The 20,908-nt window shown below is 29.9% G+C and overlaps 2 protein-coding genes and 1 long non-coding RNA gene across 3 annotated transcripts in view; all 3 read left to right on the top strand.

The window, feature by feature from the left end:
• Positions 1–10,203: 10,203 nt before the first annotated feature.
• The window catches only part of LOC136084306 (uncharacterized), a 14,143-nt gene continuing 3,438 nt past the window's right edge, over positions 10,204–20,908 (top strand). The window contains exons 1-2 of the long non-coding RNA XR_010640464.1: positions 10,204–10,633; positions 10,939–10,986. This is a non-coding gene — a long non-coding RNA (uncharacterized LOC136084306). The remainder of the gene's footprint in view (positions 10,634–10,938; positions 10,987–20,908) is intronic.
• On the top strand, positions 13,082–14,028 carry LOC136083796 (uncharacterized). Its single transcript, XM_065803590.1, has 2 exons — positions 13,082–13,384; positions 13,462–14,028. The coding sequence occupies exons 1-2, from the start codon at positions 13,086–13,088 to the stop codon at positions 13,913–13,915; spliced, it is 753 nt and encodes a 250-aa protein (XP_065659662.1). The 5' UTR covers positions 13,082–13,085; the 3' UTR covers positions 13,916–14,028.
• Positions 14,078–19,093, top strand: LOC124817571 (uncharacterized). The gene is made up of 6 exons (XM_065803589.1): positions 14,078–14,272; positions 17,082–17,347; positions 17,702–17,971; positions 18,125–18,330; positions 18,598–18,757; positions 18,909–19,093. Exons 1-6 carry the CDS (start codon positions 14,211–14,213, stop codon positions 19,040–19,042), a joined length of 1,098 nt encoding a protein of 365 aa, XP_065659661.1. The 5' UTR covers positions 14,078–14,210; the 3' UTR covers positions 19,043–19,093.

The following is a 20,908-nucleotide window of genomic DNA, read 5'->3' as shown; positions in this document are numbered from 1 at the left end:
AAGTAAAGCTGTTTTCAGTTTTATAAAGATACTATTTTAGAAAAAAAAATGGATCAAATTTTATATCAAAACAAATTGGAAAACAAGTAAATATTCGGTTATAAGTTTAAATCATTTTGAAACAAACTATTTAAAATATGGAAAGCGAGTTACTTTAAAAAATGAGTTAAACCATGTTCCAACCATTTTTCTAATGAAATTTGCATTCCGTCTTCTATGTTTATAAGTCCTAACTTTCGTAAACCTCCAACTGAGCAAGATTCCATTATCCCAGATGAAATTTATACATTTCAAGAAGTGGGTAAAATAAAATATTGATCTACCTCATGAACCTAACTCTCCAAATAGTTTTCAAATAGTTAGTTTTCAAAGAAAAGCAAGCAGCCGTAACGCTGTGGTTAGCGCGTTTGCCTCAGAAGCTTAAGATCCGTGGTCAACGCACCTCTGGGTAAACTTTATAATATCGTTAAGGAAGGAAGCGTGAACTTCCTTTCGAATGCTCTTACCGCGGTGCTCTGTGATTAGACCGTAAGGACTTCTTAGGGCACTTAAAATAAAAATAAAAGGTATAAAAGTTTTGTTTTATACTACCGTTAATTTTTCGTAGACTCCACTCTTTTTGTCGAATTAGTAAGCATTGATAACATTTAAAGTTACATGATAAAAACTGTCCAATACCACTTATTCAATGGTTCAGAGCAATTAACAAATGCAAGCTTACAAGTTTAACTATTTTAAACAATTTGGTGTCTTATATTCACAAATTTGTTGAAGACAATTATTGTTTAGTTAATGAACTTTCAAGATCAATCTTTTACAAATCCAACGTTCAACCTCCATATTCTTCACAAATACTACGCAGTGACAATTCCAGGAATTTCTTGTGGTGGTGGTGGTGGGGGAGGGATCCTATATTTCTAAAATATTTTAGGGCTTTCAGGTTCTGGTGGCGGGGGTACCAAGAGGCCGTATGTCCATTTTTTGTGTTTCCGAGAAAACCAAGTTTTAAAATTTAATTTCTAAAAGCTTACTGTCAGAATGACTGACTAATTTTTTAGATATTTTTAAAGTTTGTATCATTCGTGAGACCAAATTTATTGGACACATACTCTTTTGGTTGTTGAATATTTATTGATAACAAATAGAAAAAACGCGGACATATTACCTCTTGGTTCTCGGCTTACGTATTATTAAAGGAGGTAAAAATAAGCAATGATTTTGTTTTCCTTTTTTATAAAATGTATCTGCAACATCTCGTGAACATACCACACTATTATTTTGAACTCTTCAAAGAGTTTATGATAGTTAGTCTCAAAAAATCTCTCATGTAATTAAAGCTCCAATTATTGCTTAAAAACATTATAATTTGATTATTACTAAAAAGTTTATTTACCCGCCGTTTCTGTTAACTTTAGTATAAAGTGCCTGAAAGAAATATAATCTGGGGTCGCTTTATAGAATACATAAGAAAATATGAAACTTTTTCAGTAAAACTAAGAAAGACAAAACTAATAAAAAAGTCATTATATTCAGGTAACAATAAACAAGATGTCATCTAAGTTTGCTAAGGCTTAGTACTAGGTCAAATGAGTGGTGGCAGGTTTCTTGTTGGATTACGTAAAGTAAATACTTCTGAGAAAATTTTATAAATTAGATCATTATTAAAATAAAATTTTGACTTTTAAAAAATGAATTGAAAACCTTTTAACTCAGTTGATAATCTAAATTTAATTTCGGAACTTTTTATTAATGGTATTCACAAATGTGAGTTCACAAATGAAAGCAGTAAAGTAGTGACTATTTTTATTGCTGGATATATATATATATGCAGAAAAATAATTAAAAAAATTAAATGCAAATTTTTTTTTTGTTGCTAAAAGTTGATATCATTGACTTCAATTCAGTGGTTTGGCGCACGGTTTGATAACTACATATGGCGTATACAAAATGGCGCATACAAATGGCGAAGTAATTTGATGACTCCAAATGGCGCATACAAAATGACGCATACAAATGACATATACAAAATGGCGTAAAGAGTTTGATGACTACAAATAGTGCAGTGACTTGGCGCATGGTTTGATAACTCCGTTTTCAGAAGAGTGTGGCGCAGTGGTGGTGACGTAATTCATTAGACCGTGGCGGTGTGGTTAGAGTTTTGAATCAAGAGGTCCGAGGTTTGACGCTGGCTCTAGCCCATTAAACGACTTTGGTAAGGAAGAAGGAGTAAACTTCCTAATTAAATGCTCTTACACTGTACTGTGATAAGACCGTGACTTCTGGGAATAACCGTAAGTACAAAACAAAAAAATTTGAAACACGCTGGGAAAGAAAAAGATGGGATAATATCTCTTGAAAGTCAAAATTTTGGAGAACACTAGCTTCAGTGTATTTAAATGTTCCTCCTCTAGCTATGTTAAAATTAACCAAATTTCAACGATTCTATCACTTTTGTGAGAATCTTTCTCCTCAAAAGCCTGATAAATGCTCAGTAGTCATTGTTGGTTCGAATCAGATTGCAAATACCATATAACGCAATTCAGAACTACACAGTAAAGCTGGCGGTAGTGATCCTTTGGAGTTGTAGCAATATTTGGAACTCCACTCCCAGTAAATCTTGAGGTAATCTTATGTTTTTGCGGCATCTTCGGTTTGCCGAGTACACTACGTTCTACTGCTACAACAACCGCGTCCCATTAAACATTGAAGCTAATATCACTCCGGGATTCTGCATGCCTGAAAATATTTTTCAATAAAAGTTTATAATTACAATCTGCTTAAAGTAGTATGATTTGAAAAAATACTTTAAAAAAAAATTACCTTGGAGTGCTGTATTAGCATCCTCAATTATCGTGAAGTTCATGCTCAAAAAAACGTGTTAAACTTACGGAAAGGTTCCAAATAACCTACTACTTCTAACTTATTCCTGGCTAAAATATCAGAATGATATCAAAATCCACTAACCTGTTGACGATGGCTGTTACTGGTAATAGATACAATGGATAATTTTCTTATGATCCATTGAGTAGGATAAAATGACCGCAGTGATGTTCCAATTTTTTACACCCTTTCTCATACAAAATTTATTGAAACATGCTAGACGTTTTGGAGACCCACGGGCAAACGCGATGAATGATTAGACTATGTTCATCTTATTCCTGATCTCAGTTTAATGTTCAACAAAATCTTGTGCTACCAAGTTAATATTATGAGCGCGTCAGTGGATGTAAATCGCCCTTCCTTCTTTTTCCTTAAAGTCTGCAATCCATGGATACTTTCAGACATGTTAAACTATCCATCAAAACATTGGCCCCGATAATTTTAAATTAACAAGTTAAATTAAAAGTCCATCAAACAGTTTAACAAAGTTGCGCTCTTGATGCTTTTGGTTTGATAAAATTTCTTAAAAAGCTCCTCAATTTTGAGTTTTTTATTAACACGTCAAATGCAGATCAAAACTTGTTCTTTCGCAAACATATCCGCTGTTTCATCGGCCATCAAACTGTAGAATTGTGAATTGCTTATACTTTCCCATGTTTTAAAAAGCCTTGCATGAGCAAATTCTTGTAGGGTTTTGTCTTCAATTAGAGCCACTTTTGCTTTTCAGAACGATTTAAACATTTCTTCAATTCCAGAGAATCATTTCCTCGTAGCTTTAGTAGCACGCAAAAGTTTGAATTATTTTCACTCTTTCCACAAATGGTAAGGCTTTGCGTTCCCTATTATATAAAGTAAAAATAAGTAATCCAGTAAACTAGTTAATATAATGATTGATAGTTAATCTAAATTTTTCTTAAACGAAATTGAGGAATTACCAAATAAAGAAGAGTTGTAAATATTTTAGATAAAGCCGTACAATTATCCATCAATTCTTTTTTTTTTTAATTTTGGTGATTAAGTTGATGGATTGATCCTGATGATGCAAAGGCAATCATACTAACAGATTTCCTATAAAATTTAGAAAGGTCGTGAGAGGTAAAAATTTGCAACGCTTTCTTCCAATTAAGTGTTTAAGCGACATTTCTTGTACGTAAATTTATAATAAGTTATAAAACATCAAAATCAGCATCGTACTAGTTTTTCTTTTTTGTGATATTTCGGTCTAATTTGTACAGACCATCATCAGACGTAAAATACTAATTAGAATTCTTCCAATTAGAAAATTCGTAAAAAATAAATGCTTCGTACGAGTCTTCTTTTTTCTTGAATGACGAGGTAAAGGCATTTTCATATCTGTAACTTTGATGCAGGTTGACTAAAAAAATTTGTCTTTCTCGCAGTCATGTAAAATCCATTCATGTTTCTCTTTCTGGCTTTGTTGAAACTGTCTTCCTTTTTATAATGGAAATTATGAATCATTAAAAACAAAACACATGCACTTGTCCTTTTTGGCAAAATATTTAAATCTAACTTTTAATGGCAAAATAACTTCAAAAATTTTTATTTTAATGTAAATACTTTGCACAATTTTAAATATACATACGAATACTATGATTACATACAAATGCATGTTTTATGGCATGCATGTAGCTTAATTTTACCACATAAAACCATTCTAAGCTGTTTTGTTTTACATAAACTTTATACAGATACTTTTATATATTTATATAAATAAATAAACAAAAAAATTTTTTCTAACATTCCGAATTGAACACCTTCAAACATTTCGCTCGCAGAATATCTAACTCAAGTATCACAAAAGCAATACTTTTTCCATTGACTTTATCTATCTCTTTACAAAACCATTCAAATTCAACATCACTCTCATGAGGAACACAGTTCAAAAAATTGCTATCTGCATGTTGATGCTTATTTTGAAATTGTGATTATTGACCTAAACGTTGATTTATAATTTTTTTTTTTTGTACACACACACACAATTTTTTTTGAGTCGGGTGAGTTGTTTCACAAGATTTATAATTACTTAACACACACACACAAATACACACACACACACACACACACACACACAAATACACACACACACACACACACACACACACACACACACACACACACAGACACACACAAACACACACACACACACTCACACACATACACACGCGCGCGCGTAAAGTTATAGTTATAACTTTACGTAATTTTAATTGTATTTTCTTAAATCTTCCAACGACATTTATTAAAAAAAAAAAGTATTAAATAGTCACTAATATAGTGACTATTTACCATATATATATATATATATATATATATATATATATATATATATATATATATATATATATATATATATATATATATATATATATATATATATATATATATATATATATATATATATATATATAATACCATTTACTATTTACCATATATATAATACCATTTGCTAAAAAATTAAATCACATGTCTCGAGTCCTTTATCTCAATTATAAAAAAAGTCTAAACGTTTTGCTACCATTTTTAACTGCAAATAAATTTTATATAAGTATTTTAAAATAAGTAAAAGTACGTATTTTAACCTTTGCATATAATTTGTAAGTTTAAATGCTTATCAAAGCATATACTTACGGATTCGGAGATACGTATTATTAGATACGTCCTCTATACGTAAATTTACGTATCCTACATATTATTAGTATGCATTTAGTAGTTATAATTTTGGGATGTGATTAAAGTTTGTTTTTTAAGTTTGTAAGTCAAAATAAAAATTTGATGAATGTTGAGAAGCATTGAGTATGAGATGATTTCTGAATAGTTCTTTAAAATATGTGAAATGACAACAATTGACACACTTATGTGTTCTCTTTAGGTAATACTTTTTTTCGAGAACTACTCTTGTGTATTCTCTTTAGGTAACATTTTTTTCGAGAATCACACCTGAAAACCTCAATGCTTGCTCTACTTGTGTTAGAGTTGTCTATATAAAGATCAGGAAGTTTTAATGGAATGTTTTCTTTATCATGAAGTCTATGAAAAAGTATATTTAGTTTTACTAGTATTCAAGGATAACTTATTTACCTTCAACCATTTTAATAGATTTAAAAACTCATTTTTTGAGCCAGTTTAAATATGTGGTTTTAAGACCGTAGTTTTTTAGTTTTTTATAAGAAATCTAATAATCTATCAAAATTTTTGCTAAAATCTCCAGAAGAGTTTTATTTTGTCGCTTTAAATATGCTGTGAGCAATATTAATATTGGTCAGTGGAATATTCATTCATTCCGGTGAAAAGTACTGACGAAACGTTTTAATTTTTGCTTGATATTTATTTTACAATAACTAACTATTTTATCAAAAATTATTCGATAATTTTTGATAAAATAGTTACTTATTGTAAAATAACTAACTATTTTATCAAAAATTACCGAATTTAGTAGAAAGACAAGTTGTAACCTTTAGTCGGTAAATGTCAAAAAACGAGGACCTTATTTTTTTGGTAAAAAGCAATCACCTACAAAATATCCGCCCCCACATCTGTCAGTAGTCATTGGAACGGCCCTTGTCAGGTATTTAATATTTAAAAAAATACTTATTGTCAATTAGGAAAAAAATTTGATTTGCATCAATTTTAAACATTTTGAACAGAATAGAAATTATACTTAAAATTGAAAACATATATATTTCTTTTGTATTTTTTAGCCATTAAAAGCCGCCCTTGAAAGGGAGTTGGATTGCTATGCCCAAATGCGCTGATAAGCACAAATCTGATATGCTTAGTTGGTGGAAAGGACACAAGAATCAGTTACATTTACTGGCTGAGCTAGCAACACAGTATCTTTGTATTTCAGCTGCTTCAAGCAACAGTGAAAGGTTTTCTTAGGGTGGAAACATAATTTATGGGCAAATTTCATTTGTCTTATTTTCTGATTTAAGTATGACATGGAAGAGCTAAAGCAATTTTTAGGTTCGAGACCAAATGTCTTTTTTGGCATTACTTTGTTTTGCAGATTGAATATTTTTATTTTTATAGAGCCACGAGGAGGATTAAAAGTTTACTCCTGCTACTACAATAAAAAAAAGTTAGATATCAGAGTTTCCATTCTCTTTGGTAAGTTTCCTTCACATGGCTTAGGAGTATCACCTGCCCATAAAACAACTGTAGCACTGTGGTTAGCGCGCTTGTCTCAGAAGCTGGAGATCTGTGCTTCAACGGATTGCCTCTGGGAAAGTTTTATGGAAGGAGGTAAGAACTTCCTTTTAAATGCTCCTCTGCGGTGCTCTGTTATAAGACCGTAAGACTACTTGGGGCACCTAAAATTAAAAAAAAATGATAATAATTAGTATAAAAAAAACTAATGTAAATCCCATAACATCTAAGAAGCTGACCCTTATCAAATTGAACTACTTTCAGAAAATAAGCCTAAAGTTGTTAACCGAAGAGGAAAGTGAACAGATGGACAAAGATATAAAGGAGGTAAGAGTAAAAAAGGTAGAAGAAAGTCAAAATACATAAAAACCCCAATTAAGAAAAAAACTATTGACACTTCCCAGTCAAATAAGAAGAGATTTCCACACCAACAGCACGGTTCCAAAGAAGTTCATACTGCCAAAAAAGTCTACTGGGTTCAATAATTTGTTGATGACAAACGATGAAGTTTAAGAGGTTTAATAGATATAAGTGGTAAAGTGATAAAATTTAATCAAGTATAACATTTTTTTTTTTTTTTTTTCTTTCTCTGTTTTAATATAATATAAGATTTTACAACTTCGTAATATAAAATTTCAATAAATAAAATAAGTAAAACAGATAGGGGCTCAAAGAAGATGAGGATGACAGTACGTTATCGCAATCTTTTCATAGAGCCCCTATAACAAGATTTCAAAAAAATATCGTAATATGTTACAATATGCGTAATAAAATTTCAATAAAATATCGTAATAAAACGCGTAATTCGCTAATAAAATCGATAAGCAACTAACAAAAGTAGAAATAAAACAAAAACAGATTTATGAGAAATTATTCAAAGTATCATTAACCAAAAACGTTTCTTATATTTTAAAAATTTCTTTTTTTGTTAAAAACTTGAATGAACTTAACGAATTTACCGTACCTTTGAATCCTTTTTGAAAAGTATTCCATACTTTTGGACCTCGATATAGAATCCTGTACTCTGAATATTTGTTTAATATCCGAGGCAGTTTATATGTGTTGGACATATTCGCTCTAAGATTATAGCTATCATTTTTATTTATTTTAAACTTGTTATTAAAGCTTAGAGGAGAAATATTGTGATTATAACGATACATGAAAATTAAATGCTGGTAGATATTTATTTCAAACACATTCATTATTTTCATATCTTTCATTAAGGGCTTAGCGTGTTCACGCCTATTTTTTGAGTAAATGATTCTGCAGGCATGTTTTTGTAGACTATAAATTTTTTTAATCTTTGCCGCTTGAGTACTTGCCCATGAAATGTTTGCATAGCTGATGAAGCTATGAATTAGCCCAAAGTAGATTAATTTAAGACTATTTTTATTGACGTAGGAGCGAACTCGATACATCAAACCTATTATTTTGGTGATTTTTGACTGGATATATATTATATGTGGAAGCCAGGATAATTTTTCATCAACAATGATTCCTAAGAATCTTATATTGGATTGCTTATTTACTAGTATATCATTTAGAGATAGGTTAGGCAACTTGAGAGGAAGATTTTCTTCTTGTGTTTTTTTGTGAAATAGTATATACTTTGTTTTCTCAGCGTTAAGTGAGAGTTTGTTTGCCTTAAACCAGTTGTTTACTTTACACAGTTCAATATTCATGTCTGCATATAATTTCTTGATATCATTGTTGGTGAGAAATAAGTTTGTGTCATCTGCAAACATGACCGAGTTCATTTTTAAAGATGCATTACAAAAGTCATTTATATATATTAGAAAAAGAAGTGGACCAAGAATCGATCCTTGCGGGACTCCACATATGACATTTAATACTCCAGATAGGACATTATTTACATATTGTTTTCTGTTTGTAAGATAGCTTTTAATCCAATAATAAGTTTTATTTATTATTCCGTAATACCTTAATTTATCTAAGAGAATGCAATGGTCCACTGTTTCGAATGCTTTTGATAAATCAAGAAACACTCCTAAAGTAAATTTATTATTTTCAAAACCATTAGTTATTTGATTTACTATTTCAATGATTGCATGCTCTGTAGAGAGATTTTTTTGAAAGCCAAACTGATTTGGGTAAAAAAAAATTGTTTTTAATGAAGTAATCATAGATTCTATTATAAAGTACACGTTCGAAGAGTTTTGAAAATACAGAAAGTATTGATATAGGCCTGTAGTTTGTAATGTCAGAATGATCATTACATTTGTATAATGGAATTACTTTTACCAATTTAAGTACATCCGGAAATATCCCAGAATTTAATGAGAGCTTAAGTATATGAATCAGGGGTCTATTAAGTCTGTGTTTGTTTGCAATAACTATATCACTAGATATCTCATCAAATTCTGGAGCCTTTTTTTTTTTTAAGGAGGCAAAGACTGCCTCTAATTCTTCATAGCCTAATTCATAATCAAGCATGGTAACGTTATTCGTGGTTTTAAGATAGGTTTTAAATGATACAGATGTTGGTACAATTTTATTTACAAGATTTGGACCAATATATGTAAAATATTTATTGAATTTTTCTGAAATTAGTTTTTGACAAAATATTACGTTATTTTTAATAACAACTCGTTAGGTGAATTTAGTTTTTCTCTTCCCTTTATGAGATTAATGATGGACCATGTTTTTTTGCTATCAAATTTGCATTTGTTAATTTGATTACTGTAATATTTTTTTTTTGCATTTTTAATGAGATCTTGGTAAAAAAATTTATAATTTTTGTAATTTTTTTCATTATCATTGTTTCTATATTTCAAAAATTTATTGTAAAGTTTTTGCTTTTTTTTTTGAGCACTTTGATAACGATTTATCCATCCACGGATTAGCAATTGCTTTTGACTTAGTTGTTATTATCTCTTTTGGACAGGTTTTATTAAAGTACTCCAAAAATGTACTTAAAAAGGCATTGTAAGCTTCATTAGTATCTTTACATTTATATACGTTGTTCCATGTTTCTTGTTTTAGTCTACTTGTTAATTTATTAGTGTTATTCAATTTTAAATTTCGTTTTTTTAAATGTATAATTTTTGAATGACAATCAGACAGATTTAAAGTTTTTTATTTTTATGAATATCGGGAAATGATCGCTAATATCTGTCAAAAATATACCGGTTGCAAATGTCGTTTCTAAATAATTATTGATAAAAATTTTGTCTATTGCTGTTGCAGAGGTTTTTGTTACTCGCGCTGGTTTATTAATAGTTGACAAGACATTAAATTTAAAAAGCATATCAAAAAAAGATTTTATTTTTGGAAATTTTGTGTTAGAAAGAGCATCAAGATTTATGTCACCAGTTATATATAATGTCTTATTTTCTTTATTTATTTTCATAATCGTATTTTTGATAAAAGTTTCGAAATTTTTTATTTTTCTACTCGGTGGACAAACACATCCAACTAAAATGTTTCGGTATTTTTTATTAATAATTTCAATGCACGGTCGTTTGCAGGAGGAAAGTTATTATACGCATGCGCAGTGGAATTACATTTATTGAAGAATTTTTAAAATGGCTACGGTAACAGCGTTATAAAAACTAATCATTGACAACGAGTAGTTTGTTCAATTTTAGATAATTAAATAGGTTTTTAACTAGTTTTTTCATGAAATTATTTTGAAAATAACTTGTAGCTGTACGAAGAAATTTTTCAAATAAAATACAAGACCTCTGATTGTGAATAATATCTACTTTCAGCTAAAGCAACTTTAGTGTTTTTGTTTACAATTTTTAAACCTTTTTTAAAATATTTTTGAGCGTAGAAATTTTTTAGTTTAAATTTATTCAGCAAGATGAACCTTTCTTGTATTCAATCTTTTTTGTATTTTTTGCTTATATGAGTATTCAATTTTTTTTGCAGGGTTAAAAGAAAATCTTAATCATTAAACTTTTGTAACCTGTTGCTATGGTACTCTTTTCCGATGTGGCTATATATATATATATATATATATATATATATATATATATATATATATATATATATATATATATATATATATATATATATATATATATACCCTGTAGTACCAATTGAAGTGCGAAGTTTGTTTAAACTTGTCATGTTAACAGGCATGTGCTTTTTATATAGTTCCCGCATTTATTTGTATTGTTTGAATAGATTCCTGGAATTTATTAATTTATTTGTGTGTTTATTTGTAGATTTTTTCATAATGGATAGTATGGAAGGAAAAGGGTGTGCAGTTATAGCATTATTAGACGGGAAAAGAAAACCGTATCAGATTTTCAAAATGCTGCAGCATAAAAGAATATAAAAGGATTTTGTCTATCGTACTATTAAGCGATATAATGATAGTGGTTCTGTCAAAAAACGTTATGGTGGTGGCAGGCAACGCACTGCACGTACCCCCAAAATGCTTGCAGCGCTTAAAGCTCGAATTCGTCGCAATCCAAGACGGAATCAAAAAAACTTGCCCTTCAAATGAATGTGAGTCGTATGACCATTAACAGAGCCTTGAAAGAAGACCTTAAGGTACGGGCATTAAAAATTAAAACATGTCACTATCTTACAGCCGCCAACATCAAAGAAAGACGTGAGAAATGTGCTCAACTTCTTGCTCGATATGGGCCCGCTGCTGTTAACAGAATTTTATTCACAGACGAAAAATATTTCACCATAGAGGCCAAATTTAATCGACAAAATGATCGCGTCTACGCGAAAAGTCGTGCAGAATTACCTCACCATGTTGGATATGTCACCAGACGCCACCATCCTGAACAAGTTATGGTTTGGGCGGGGGTTAGTGCAATGGGCAAAACCCCATTGCATTTTTGTGAGTTGGGAGTAAAAACAAAAGCAAAAAATTATCAGGAGGACATTTTAGAGCAGGTGGTAAAATCTTTAAATGACTCGTTGTTCAATGGGGAACAATGGTCATTCCAACAAGACAGTGCCCCTTCGCACAAAGCGAAGACAACACAGAGGTGGTTGACAGCCAATGTGCCCGATTTTATCTCTACGGATGCCTGGCCGTCAGCATCACCAGATCTTAATCCATTGGATTATGCAATCTGGTCTAAACTGGAGGCGAAGGTGTGCTGCAAACCTCACACTTCCGTTGATGCCCTCAAGCGATCACTTCTCAGAGAATGGGATGCTTTATCCATGGATACCGTGCGTAAATCAATCGAGGAATGGCGTCCAAGACTGGAGGCGTGCATACGGGCAAAAGGGGGTTATTTCGAGGACTCTCTTTAGTAATGTGTACTTTAGCATTTTAACTAAAACATAACATGCATATAATATGTATATATTATATATTAATATGTATATAATATGCATATATTACATTTGTTCTTGCATTAAAAACATGTTCTCTTAAATTTTTTTACTGAATTAAAATTTCGCACTTCAATTGGTACTACTAGGTATATATATATATATATATATATATATATATATATATATATATATATATATATATATATATATATATATATATATATATATATATATATATATATATATATATATATATATATATATATATATATATATACATATATATATACATATATATATATATATACATATATATATATATACATATATATATATATACATATATATATATATATATGTATATATATGTATATATATTAGGGTGTTCCAAAAAAATGACTTTTTTGAATTTCAACTAAGCTTTTCATAAGGTGCCCCAACCTTGATATTACTAATAATTTTTTTTTTTTTTCATGATTAGATCACTCCATGACTTCCCTCAATGGGTCCAAAGGTCATTTTTTGCCCCTTTTTTGTAAAATAAATCAAAAATATTGATTTATTTTACAATATTTCACTATCTTTGTCCTATGTACCATTTTAATGTGTTTTTTGTTAAATTTTAAATACACATATATTTGCTTCATTTTGTCAACAATTACATTTTACCTTGTGTACGCAATTTGATTTTTAACTTACTTAATATTTTGGTTAACATTTATCTTTTCAGTAATTAATTAACTTAAAAAGAGTTACATAATAGTAAAATGCCTCCAAAAAAGAAGTTGAAGCTTACTCGAAATAAGACTGAAGTATTTCTAGTAAAGAAAGTTATAGAAAATCTTTCATGTTATAAACTTCCTACTGGCATAGAGGTTCTGCAATACTTCCTTTATCTAAGAGACTTGAATCCCAAAGTAAAGAAAACGGTTTTAATTAGGTGTCATTTCGAAATTAATTCATTTGAGCTCAGATGCCCTCCACAAACTGACTGTTGTGTAATGTCTAAATTGGTAAGGCCATGGAATCTTGCAGGATTCCCTATCATAACCTTAGAAAATATCAGGTAAATTATGAATTCAAAATTTATCAACAAATTTTTTATCTTTAATTTAAACATTGAATAAATTTTCCATTTTAAAGAAAGAAGATTGATAAAATGGTGAACAACTATTACAAGTTAAAGAAGAATAGCAAAAGGAACAGCCTAACAGATACAAAAAGGAATGAGGAATTTTTTGAAGAAATATTAAAATGCTTTTGGATTAGTAAAAAAAAAGAACTAATTGAAGATATTATGAAAGACAGGAGAAGGACATCCAAAGCCAAAAATGAAGATATTGCGTTTATCTTTGACCAACTTGGAAATAGGATGGGAAGAATAGGAACAAATGATGAAAGGTTTACATACACTATTAAGAGATCCCACAAAAAATTGTGTTCTATGTTAAACATGGAAAGTAAACTAAACAATGGTAACAATCTATATAGTTTAGACAACTCTTCAAGCAGTGATAATAATTCTGACTGTGAATATGTAGCAGATATAAAAAAAGAACAATCTACCTCTGTTGTTTTGTTACCAAAAAATATTTAAAAAAAAACAGCTCTCACCCCAGCGGGCACAGGACGTCCAAGGACGTCCATAGGACGTACTAAGTTCGTCCGTTCGTCCACGTCTAAAACGGACCTATTTAGACGTCCATAGGACGTCCAATGTTCGTCCGTTCGTCCAAGTCTAAAACAGACCTATTAAGACGAAACGGGTCGATTCTGATCCGGCCGAACGAACTATTTTATTTCAACCCACGTGTGTTTAAAGTAAAGTGATTCTCTTTAAAACTGAGATCATCTCCAAGTGGTGTTATTAAATTTTGCATTTATATATTATAATGGATTCGAAGCTTAGATTAACAAAAAGAAAAAATGTTTCTATCGATAAGAAAATACAAAGGTACGAGTGGGTTTTAATGTATTTTATATTTCAAGTAAATTTATTTTTTTTTTCATGTCAATGTTTTGGTATTCAAATATATAATATACATTTAAATATAGTTATATATACTAAATATATAAAAATATTGTTAAAATTTATGCATGTATCTAATTATAAATATACACTGCAGTGTATATAAATGTGTGTATAAATGTATATATATATATATATATATATATATATATATATATATATATATATATATTTATTTAATATATATATATATATATTAATATTATATATATTAAATATATATAAATATATATATACTTATATATATGTATATATATATATATATATATATATATATATATATAAATATATATAAATATATATTTATATATATATATATAATATATATATATATATTTAATATAAATATATATATAAATTTGTTTTGAAACTTAACACTTAAATAATTATAGTGTTATAGCCATATATAACATAAAAAATATAAAACTTAGTAAGATGCAGCCATATAGTTGCTTTTTACCTATTTATAATTTTTGTATAAGTTAAATTAATAGATTATTTATGTTTAGTAGAAAGCGACTTGCAGACTGGCGAAATTCTAGAAAAGCTGTCTGTGAATTTTCCTAATCTTTTATTCTAAAGGAAGATTTAAAAAGTTCAGATTCTGAAGATTTAGAGAGTGCAGATAGTGACTCTGTATGTAAATTTGCTGCAGATAATGTTATTTATCCAAATGTAACTAGTGCCTTAAGGCCAACATTTAGTAATGGGGTACTACAAAAATATGTTTTTTCTTCTGATTCAATTATTAAAAATCAGATAGAGAGATTCACAGATATTAAAGATGGTGATCAGGAAGAAATGTATGTCTTTAACAATAGTGATATTGAAAAAGAACCATTTGTTACTTTTCAAAATCAAATAAAACTTTGGAGTTTAAAACACAACTGCACAAGGCAATGTACCAATGATTTATTAACTATTTTAAAATGTCATGGGCACCAGGAAATACCAAAAGATGCAAGTACACTTTGGTGTACAAGAAGAGTTGTGAAAACAACATCTTTTGATAATGGAAATTTCATTTATTTTGGCATAAAAAAAGGTATTGAAAATATATTGCAAGTTCAAGACTTCTACTCTAAAATTAATCTTATATGTAATGTAGATGGTTTACCTATTTTTGAATCAAGTGCCTACCAAATTCGGCCTATACTTTGTCAATTTGGATATTTTAAACCTTTTGTTGTTGGGTTGTATGGTGGTAAAAAAAAACCATGTGCTTCTGAATTATTAGAAGATTTTGTAGAAGAGTTAAGGACTTTTAAACAGCCAGAAGAAATATTTGGTAAGATCTTCAGTATTTCTTTGTTAGCGATAACTTGTGATGCTCCTGCTAGGGCACTATTAAAAGGCACAGTTGAACATTCAGGATACTATGCATGTGAGAGATGCAATTTGCGTGGTTTTTATGTTCATGGTCGTATTGTTTATGATAAAAGTCACGAAACAATTGCAAATAGAAACAATGCTGATTTAAAAGTCGGATTATACTCTCAACAAGATAAAGATGGTCGGTGCCATCATCATACACGAACTCCACTGTTTGACATTAAAGGTTTAGACATGATTCAGGATTTTGCTCTAGACTATATGCACTTAGTTAATTTAGGTGTTATGAGACGTATGTTATACTACTACAAAGGTACATATTCCCAAATATTTGATGGTCGTTTATCAACACCTTATTTAAAAGAGATTTCTCATTTACTCACTAATTTAAATGGGAAGTTGCCATCAGATTTTGTGCGTCAAACAAGATCTTTAGAAGATGTCAATAGATGGAAAGCCACAGAACTAAGAACTTTTTTACTATATGTGGGTATCGTTGTTTTAAAGGATATTCTCAATCCTAAGATGTATAAACATTTTCTCAGCTTAACTTAGCAATCCGCATGTTGTGTGAGGAGAATAATGATGTTAGGAGAACATATTTGAGCCATGCAAAAAAACTCTTGGAGTATTTTGTGTCAAACGCTCATGAACATTTTGGTGACACATTTTGTGTCTACAATGTTCATTGTCTTCTGCATATAACAGATGATGTTGAACATTTTGAAAGTAGTTTGGATGAGATTTCTTGCTTCCAGTTTGAGAATTTTTTGCAACAATTAAAAAGATTAGCACGAGGTAAACAAAATCCTTTAGTAGAACTTGCAAAACGCTTAAGCGAACATAAATTAGATGATCCACGTAAAGAAAAATTAATAACTAAAATTGATGTTTCTAAGAATGCTTGTTTCATGATGAAATATTTTGTTGTTTTTGTTAAAAACATTTTACCAAACGATCAATTAGTTTGTGAAATCTACAAAAAGAATCGTTTAAACAATTTCTTTGACAGCTTTGTAGAATCTAAGATACTTAATATATACTATATCAAAAACAAAAATTGTAGTCTAGCAATGCAAACAATTAACATGCATGACTTACTTAGAAAATGTGTGTGTATTCCATATAAAAATAACAAAGTTGTAATATCTTTATTAAATAATGTGAATTTTTGAAATTGCATATTTTTTTGTTTTTTATGTATTTATTGAAGGTTTATACATTAACTATGAAGCTAATTTCTAGAATCATATATGTTTTACAAAAACATAAAATTTATCCTCAAAACAATTCAAAATATACAAGAGTTACAATTTTGCATTGATATATTGTACATAATAAATAGTAAGTTTAATTGTTATGACTTATTTGCTATTTAGTTTATAATTATCTAAAATTGTAGGTTGTACAGTACTGTTGCAATTAAAGAAGATGGTATTGACACTAAGACAGTAGTACCTACTCACTGGGTTAATGCAGAAGAAAGTATAGTATACTATCCTCCACGAGGAAAAAAAACTGTGGGTGTTTATTTATCTGAATGGGCTAGTCCAGAACCTGGCTGGCAAGAGTTTATGTTGTTAGAATTTATTTTGGAGTGTGGAAGTTATGAAACATGTCAGGCAATGTTAAACTTTTTAACTGAAGATGAAAATGATGATCGTCCTGGTAAGTGTATCTATTGGTTCATTTAAAAACTGTTTGCATTTTTTTTTTGTCAGATGATATACTGTTATATATTTTGTAATAAAGTTAATATTTTCAGAAACTTGCTTGTGTAGTTTCTTTGTTCAGCAAGGTTATTTTTTCACAGTTATAGGCTTGAGATAAGGTTTTAACAAAAATTACACAATAGTTACCCCTGGACCTTGAAGAAATTAGTATAATAAGAAGAAAAAATTGATAAAATAAGACCAATGCAATTTATGATAATAATGTATATAGAGCTTTAATATGTTGGGTATTTAATTGGTGTGTTCTGGGATTATTTAATTTTTTATTCTATTTTTTTTGATTTTATAGTTTCAAATATACTCAACCCAAAGGAACGAGTTCCAAGTCCAAATTTGAATGTTTTAAAGTGCACACCATCTGGTTCTTCATCACCAATTCAAATGGGTGTGCCACTTATATCTCCATGGAAAAAAAGTAAAGTGGGCTGTGTAATACAGCCAAGACCAAATGAAGATTTCCAACGATCATTGGATTTAGAATCGTACCACTTTAACAAAAATCCAACATCTTTCAAGATAGGTGATGGTGGTGTTTCATTTAAGGAAATGACAAATAAACGTAAGTTTTTGCATGGTATTAAGGTTTGTGATGATCTTTATTTCTCTGCTCTTATAATCTTTCTCTTTTAAAATTTTAAAAGCTAATTTTACCTCTAGTTTTATAAATGTTTTTTCCTGTTGGCTTCAATACAAATAAAGAATTTATATTTAGAGTTTCAGTATGCCATGCTAATAAAACTAGAATTGTTGCAGCAAAATCAAATTAAAATTATGGAGCGATTGGACAACATGGAAACACAACCAAAAAGTGGTGCTACTGATGTGGGTGTCATAATTACAATCCCACATAAAGATATTAAGTGTTTTAATGAAGAAGAGGAAATTCTCAGAGCAAGTTCTAGTGCTATGAAAAACAAGGTATAAACATTAAACTTTTCAGGAGTATATTCTATATACTATTAAAACAGGTGATGACCACAAATAACATACAACAAAGTTGTATGTTATTTGTGGTCAACTCTAATGAAACAGGAATCTATTATGTTCCTGATGATTATTCAAGTAATGTTTCTTGTAACGTTAGTATATCGTGTTTGTGAAAATGTAAAGGTGCAATATAAAATTTAACTTTTACGATATTAGATTTTAGAACTTATTAGATTTAATAATTTAACAATTTCTCAGATCACTCAAATCAAAGCCATTGGTGGTGCAACAGCACGCAAAACTGTCAAAAATGTTTTAAACCAGTTAATGGTGCCACAAGTCCAAAACTTATTTAGTAAAGATGGATTGAAGGGCAAGCTTAAGTTTACAGCTACGCAACATTACAAGTGTATTAAAGGTTAGGCAATGATTGTATTATGCATTCCTAAGTTGAATTAAAAAAAAAAGTTATTTTTATATTTACATATAAAAATAAAAAATTGTTTATATAAAAACCATTTCTTTGTTCAGAAGACTAACAATTGTAATTTACTTTTTTGTTTGTTTAGAAGGCTTAGTATCTGAAAGAACCGGTTATGATGCCGCAACTATCGAAGCCCTTGTTGGCGATTTATTGAAGCGGGCGTTGCCGAAAGTAAAAATAGTTAACGATGCTGACGTTCACGAAGAAGAAGCAACTTAAAATTGTTGCTTTGTAAATTTATTACTTTTGAAAGTAAATGCTTTTTACATATTTCAGTTGTTTTTATTTTAGCACACCTTTTTATAAGCATTTGAAATTCTGATCAAAGTTTTTAAAATAATATTTATACTCTGTCACAGATGTAATTCTACCTAGACACACAGATATATCTAATTAGACTATCTAGTTAGACATATTTTGAAAAATATTTTAGACGTCCATGGACGTCTAAAATATTAGAAATTATAGACATAGTTGTCCAAAATGGACGGGCGAATGCCGTTTCATTTAGTCGTCTATAGGACGTCTTATGGACGTCTAAAATGGACTTCCGTTCGTCCAATTTTAGACGTCCATGGACGTCAATAGACGTCCGAAATGGGCGGACGAGTGCCGTTTCATTTAGTCGTCCATAGGACGTCTTATGGACGTCCAAAATGGACGTCCGTTCGTCCAATATCGGACGTCCATGGACGTCTTATGGACGTCCGCGTGCCCTCTGGGACAGCAATAGGTGAGGGACTTTCAGTTAGACAACACACTGCAATAGTGGCAAGTGTTATTGCAAATTCAGGAGGTGATGTTAATAATTTTGCAATATCTTCTTCAACTGCGTTTAGAGTTGCAGAGGAAGTTGTAACTAAAGAAGGAGAAAAGATTAAAAAACACATTACTGAACTTGTTAAATCTTCATCATTTCCAATTATTCTCCATTTTGATGGAAAAATAGTTAAAGAGTTTACAAACGGAATAGAACATCAACTTGACAGACTGGCTGTTTCCATCAGAATAGATGGACAGAGTGAGCTTCTTGGGGTTCCTCATTTGAACTCTTGCACTGGAGAAACACAGAAAAATACAATCATAAAACTTCTTCATCAATTTGATATTTTTGATAAATTACAAGGATGCGTTTTTGATACAACTTCTGTAAATACTGGTAATAAAAAGGGTGTGTGCATTAGATTAGCTGCAGAGCTTAATAGACCTCTACTTCTCCTAGCATGCAGGCATCACATCTATGAAAGGCATATTATTCACTGCTGGAACATTTATCCTAGCAGTAGAACAAATGGCCCAGATAATCCATTATTTAAGAAGCTTAAAGATGTATGGAACTCAATTGATCAAAATTTCATTGTGTTAAACAAAGTAAAAATTGAAGACATTTCTGATAGCTGGCTGCAAGTACAGTTCAAGGAAGCCTTATCTTTCTCTCAAAATATTATTAGAATGAAAACAATGAAAAAGGTAATTAAAATTTTGAATAAACTGAATTTTCTGTAATAAAATAAGTTTAGTACTATTTTGTGTCTAAATAAATAGTTTTTTTTAGGATGGATGTAGGTCTGATTATCTAGAGTTAGTGGAATAGACAACAATAGTTTTATCTGGTGATGAACAGTACAAACTAAGAAAACCTGGGCATGTACACCATGCCAGGTTTATGGCAAAAGGAATATACTTTTTGAAAATGTATCTCCTTATAGACAACATTTCTAGCTTGAAAGATTTCGAGAAGAAAGAAATAAATGATATGGCATTCTTCACAGCTGTATTTTACACTGAGTGGTTTATAAAGGCTGAAATTCCTGCTATTGCTCCATATCAGGTGACATTTCTATGTTTTAAAAGTTTTTAATCATTTCTTTGAAAACTTTGTGTATTATTTAATAGTCTAAAAATCTTTAGAATATGAAAGCTCTTTGGCAGATAGCGAGATACTCAAAAATCAATCCTGTCCAGGCAAAACCTGTTATAGAGTCTCTAAAGAGACACACCTGGTACATAGACCCAAATATTCTAGTTATGTCTCTTGTTGACAAAAATGTACAAGAACGGAGTGACATTGCCAAGAAGTTGTAC

The sequence above is a fragment of the Hydra vulgaris genome, chromosome 08 (assembly GCF_038396675.1).
Source record: "Hydra vulgaris chromosome 08, alternate assembly HydraT2T_AEP".
Classification (NCBI taxonomy): domain Eukaryota; kingdom Metazoa; phylum Cnidaria; class Hydrozoa; order Anthoathecata; family Hydridae; genus Hydra; species Hydra vulgaris.
This window is presented reverse-complemented; position numbering and strand designations above follow the sequence as displayed.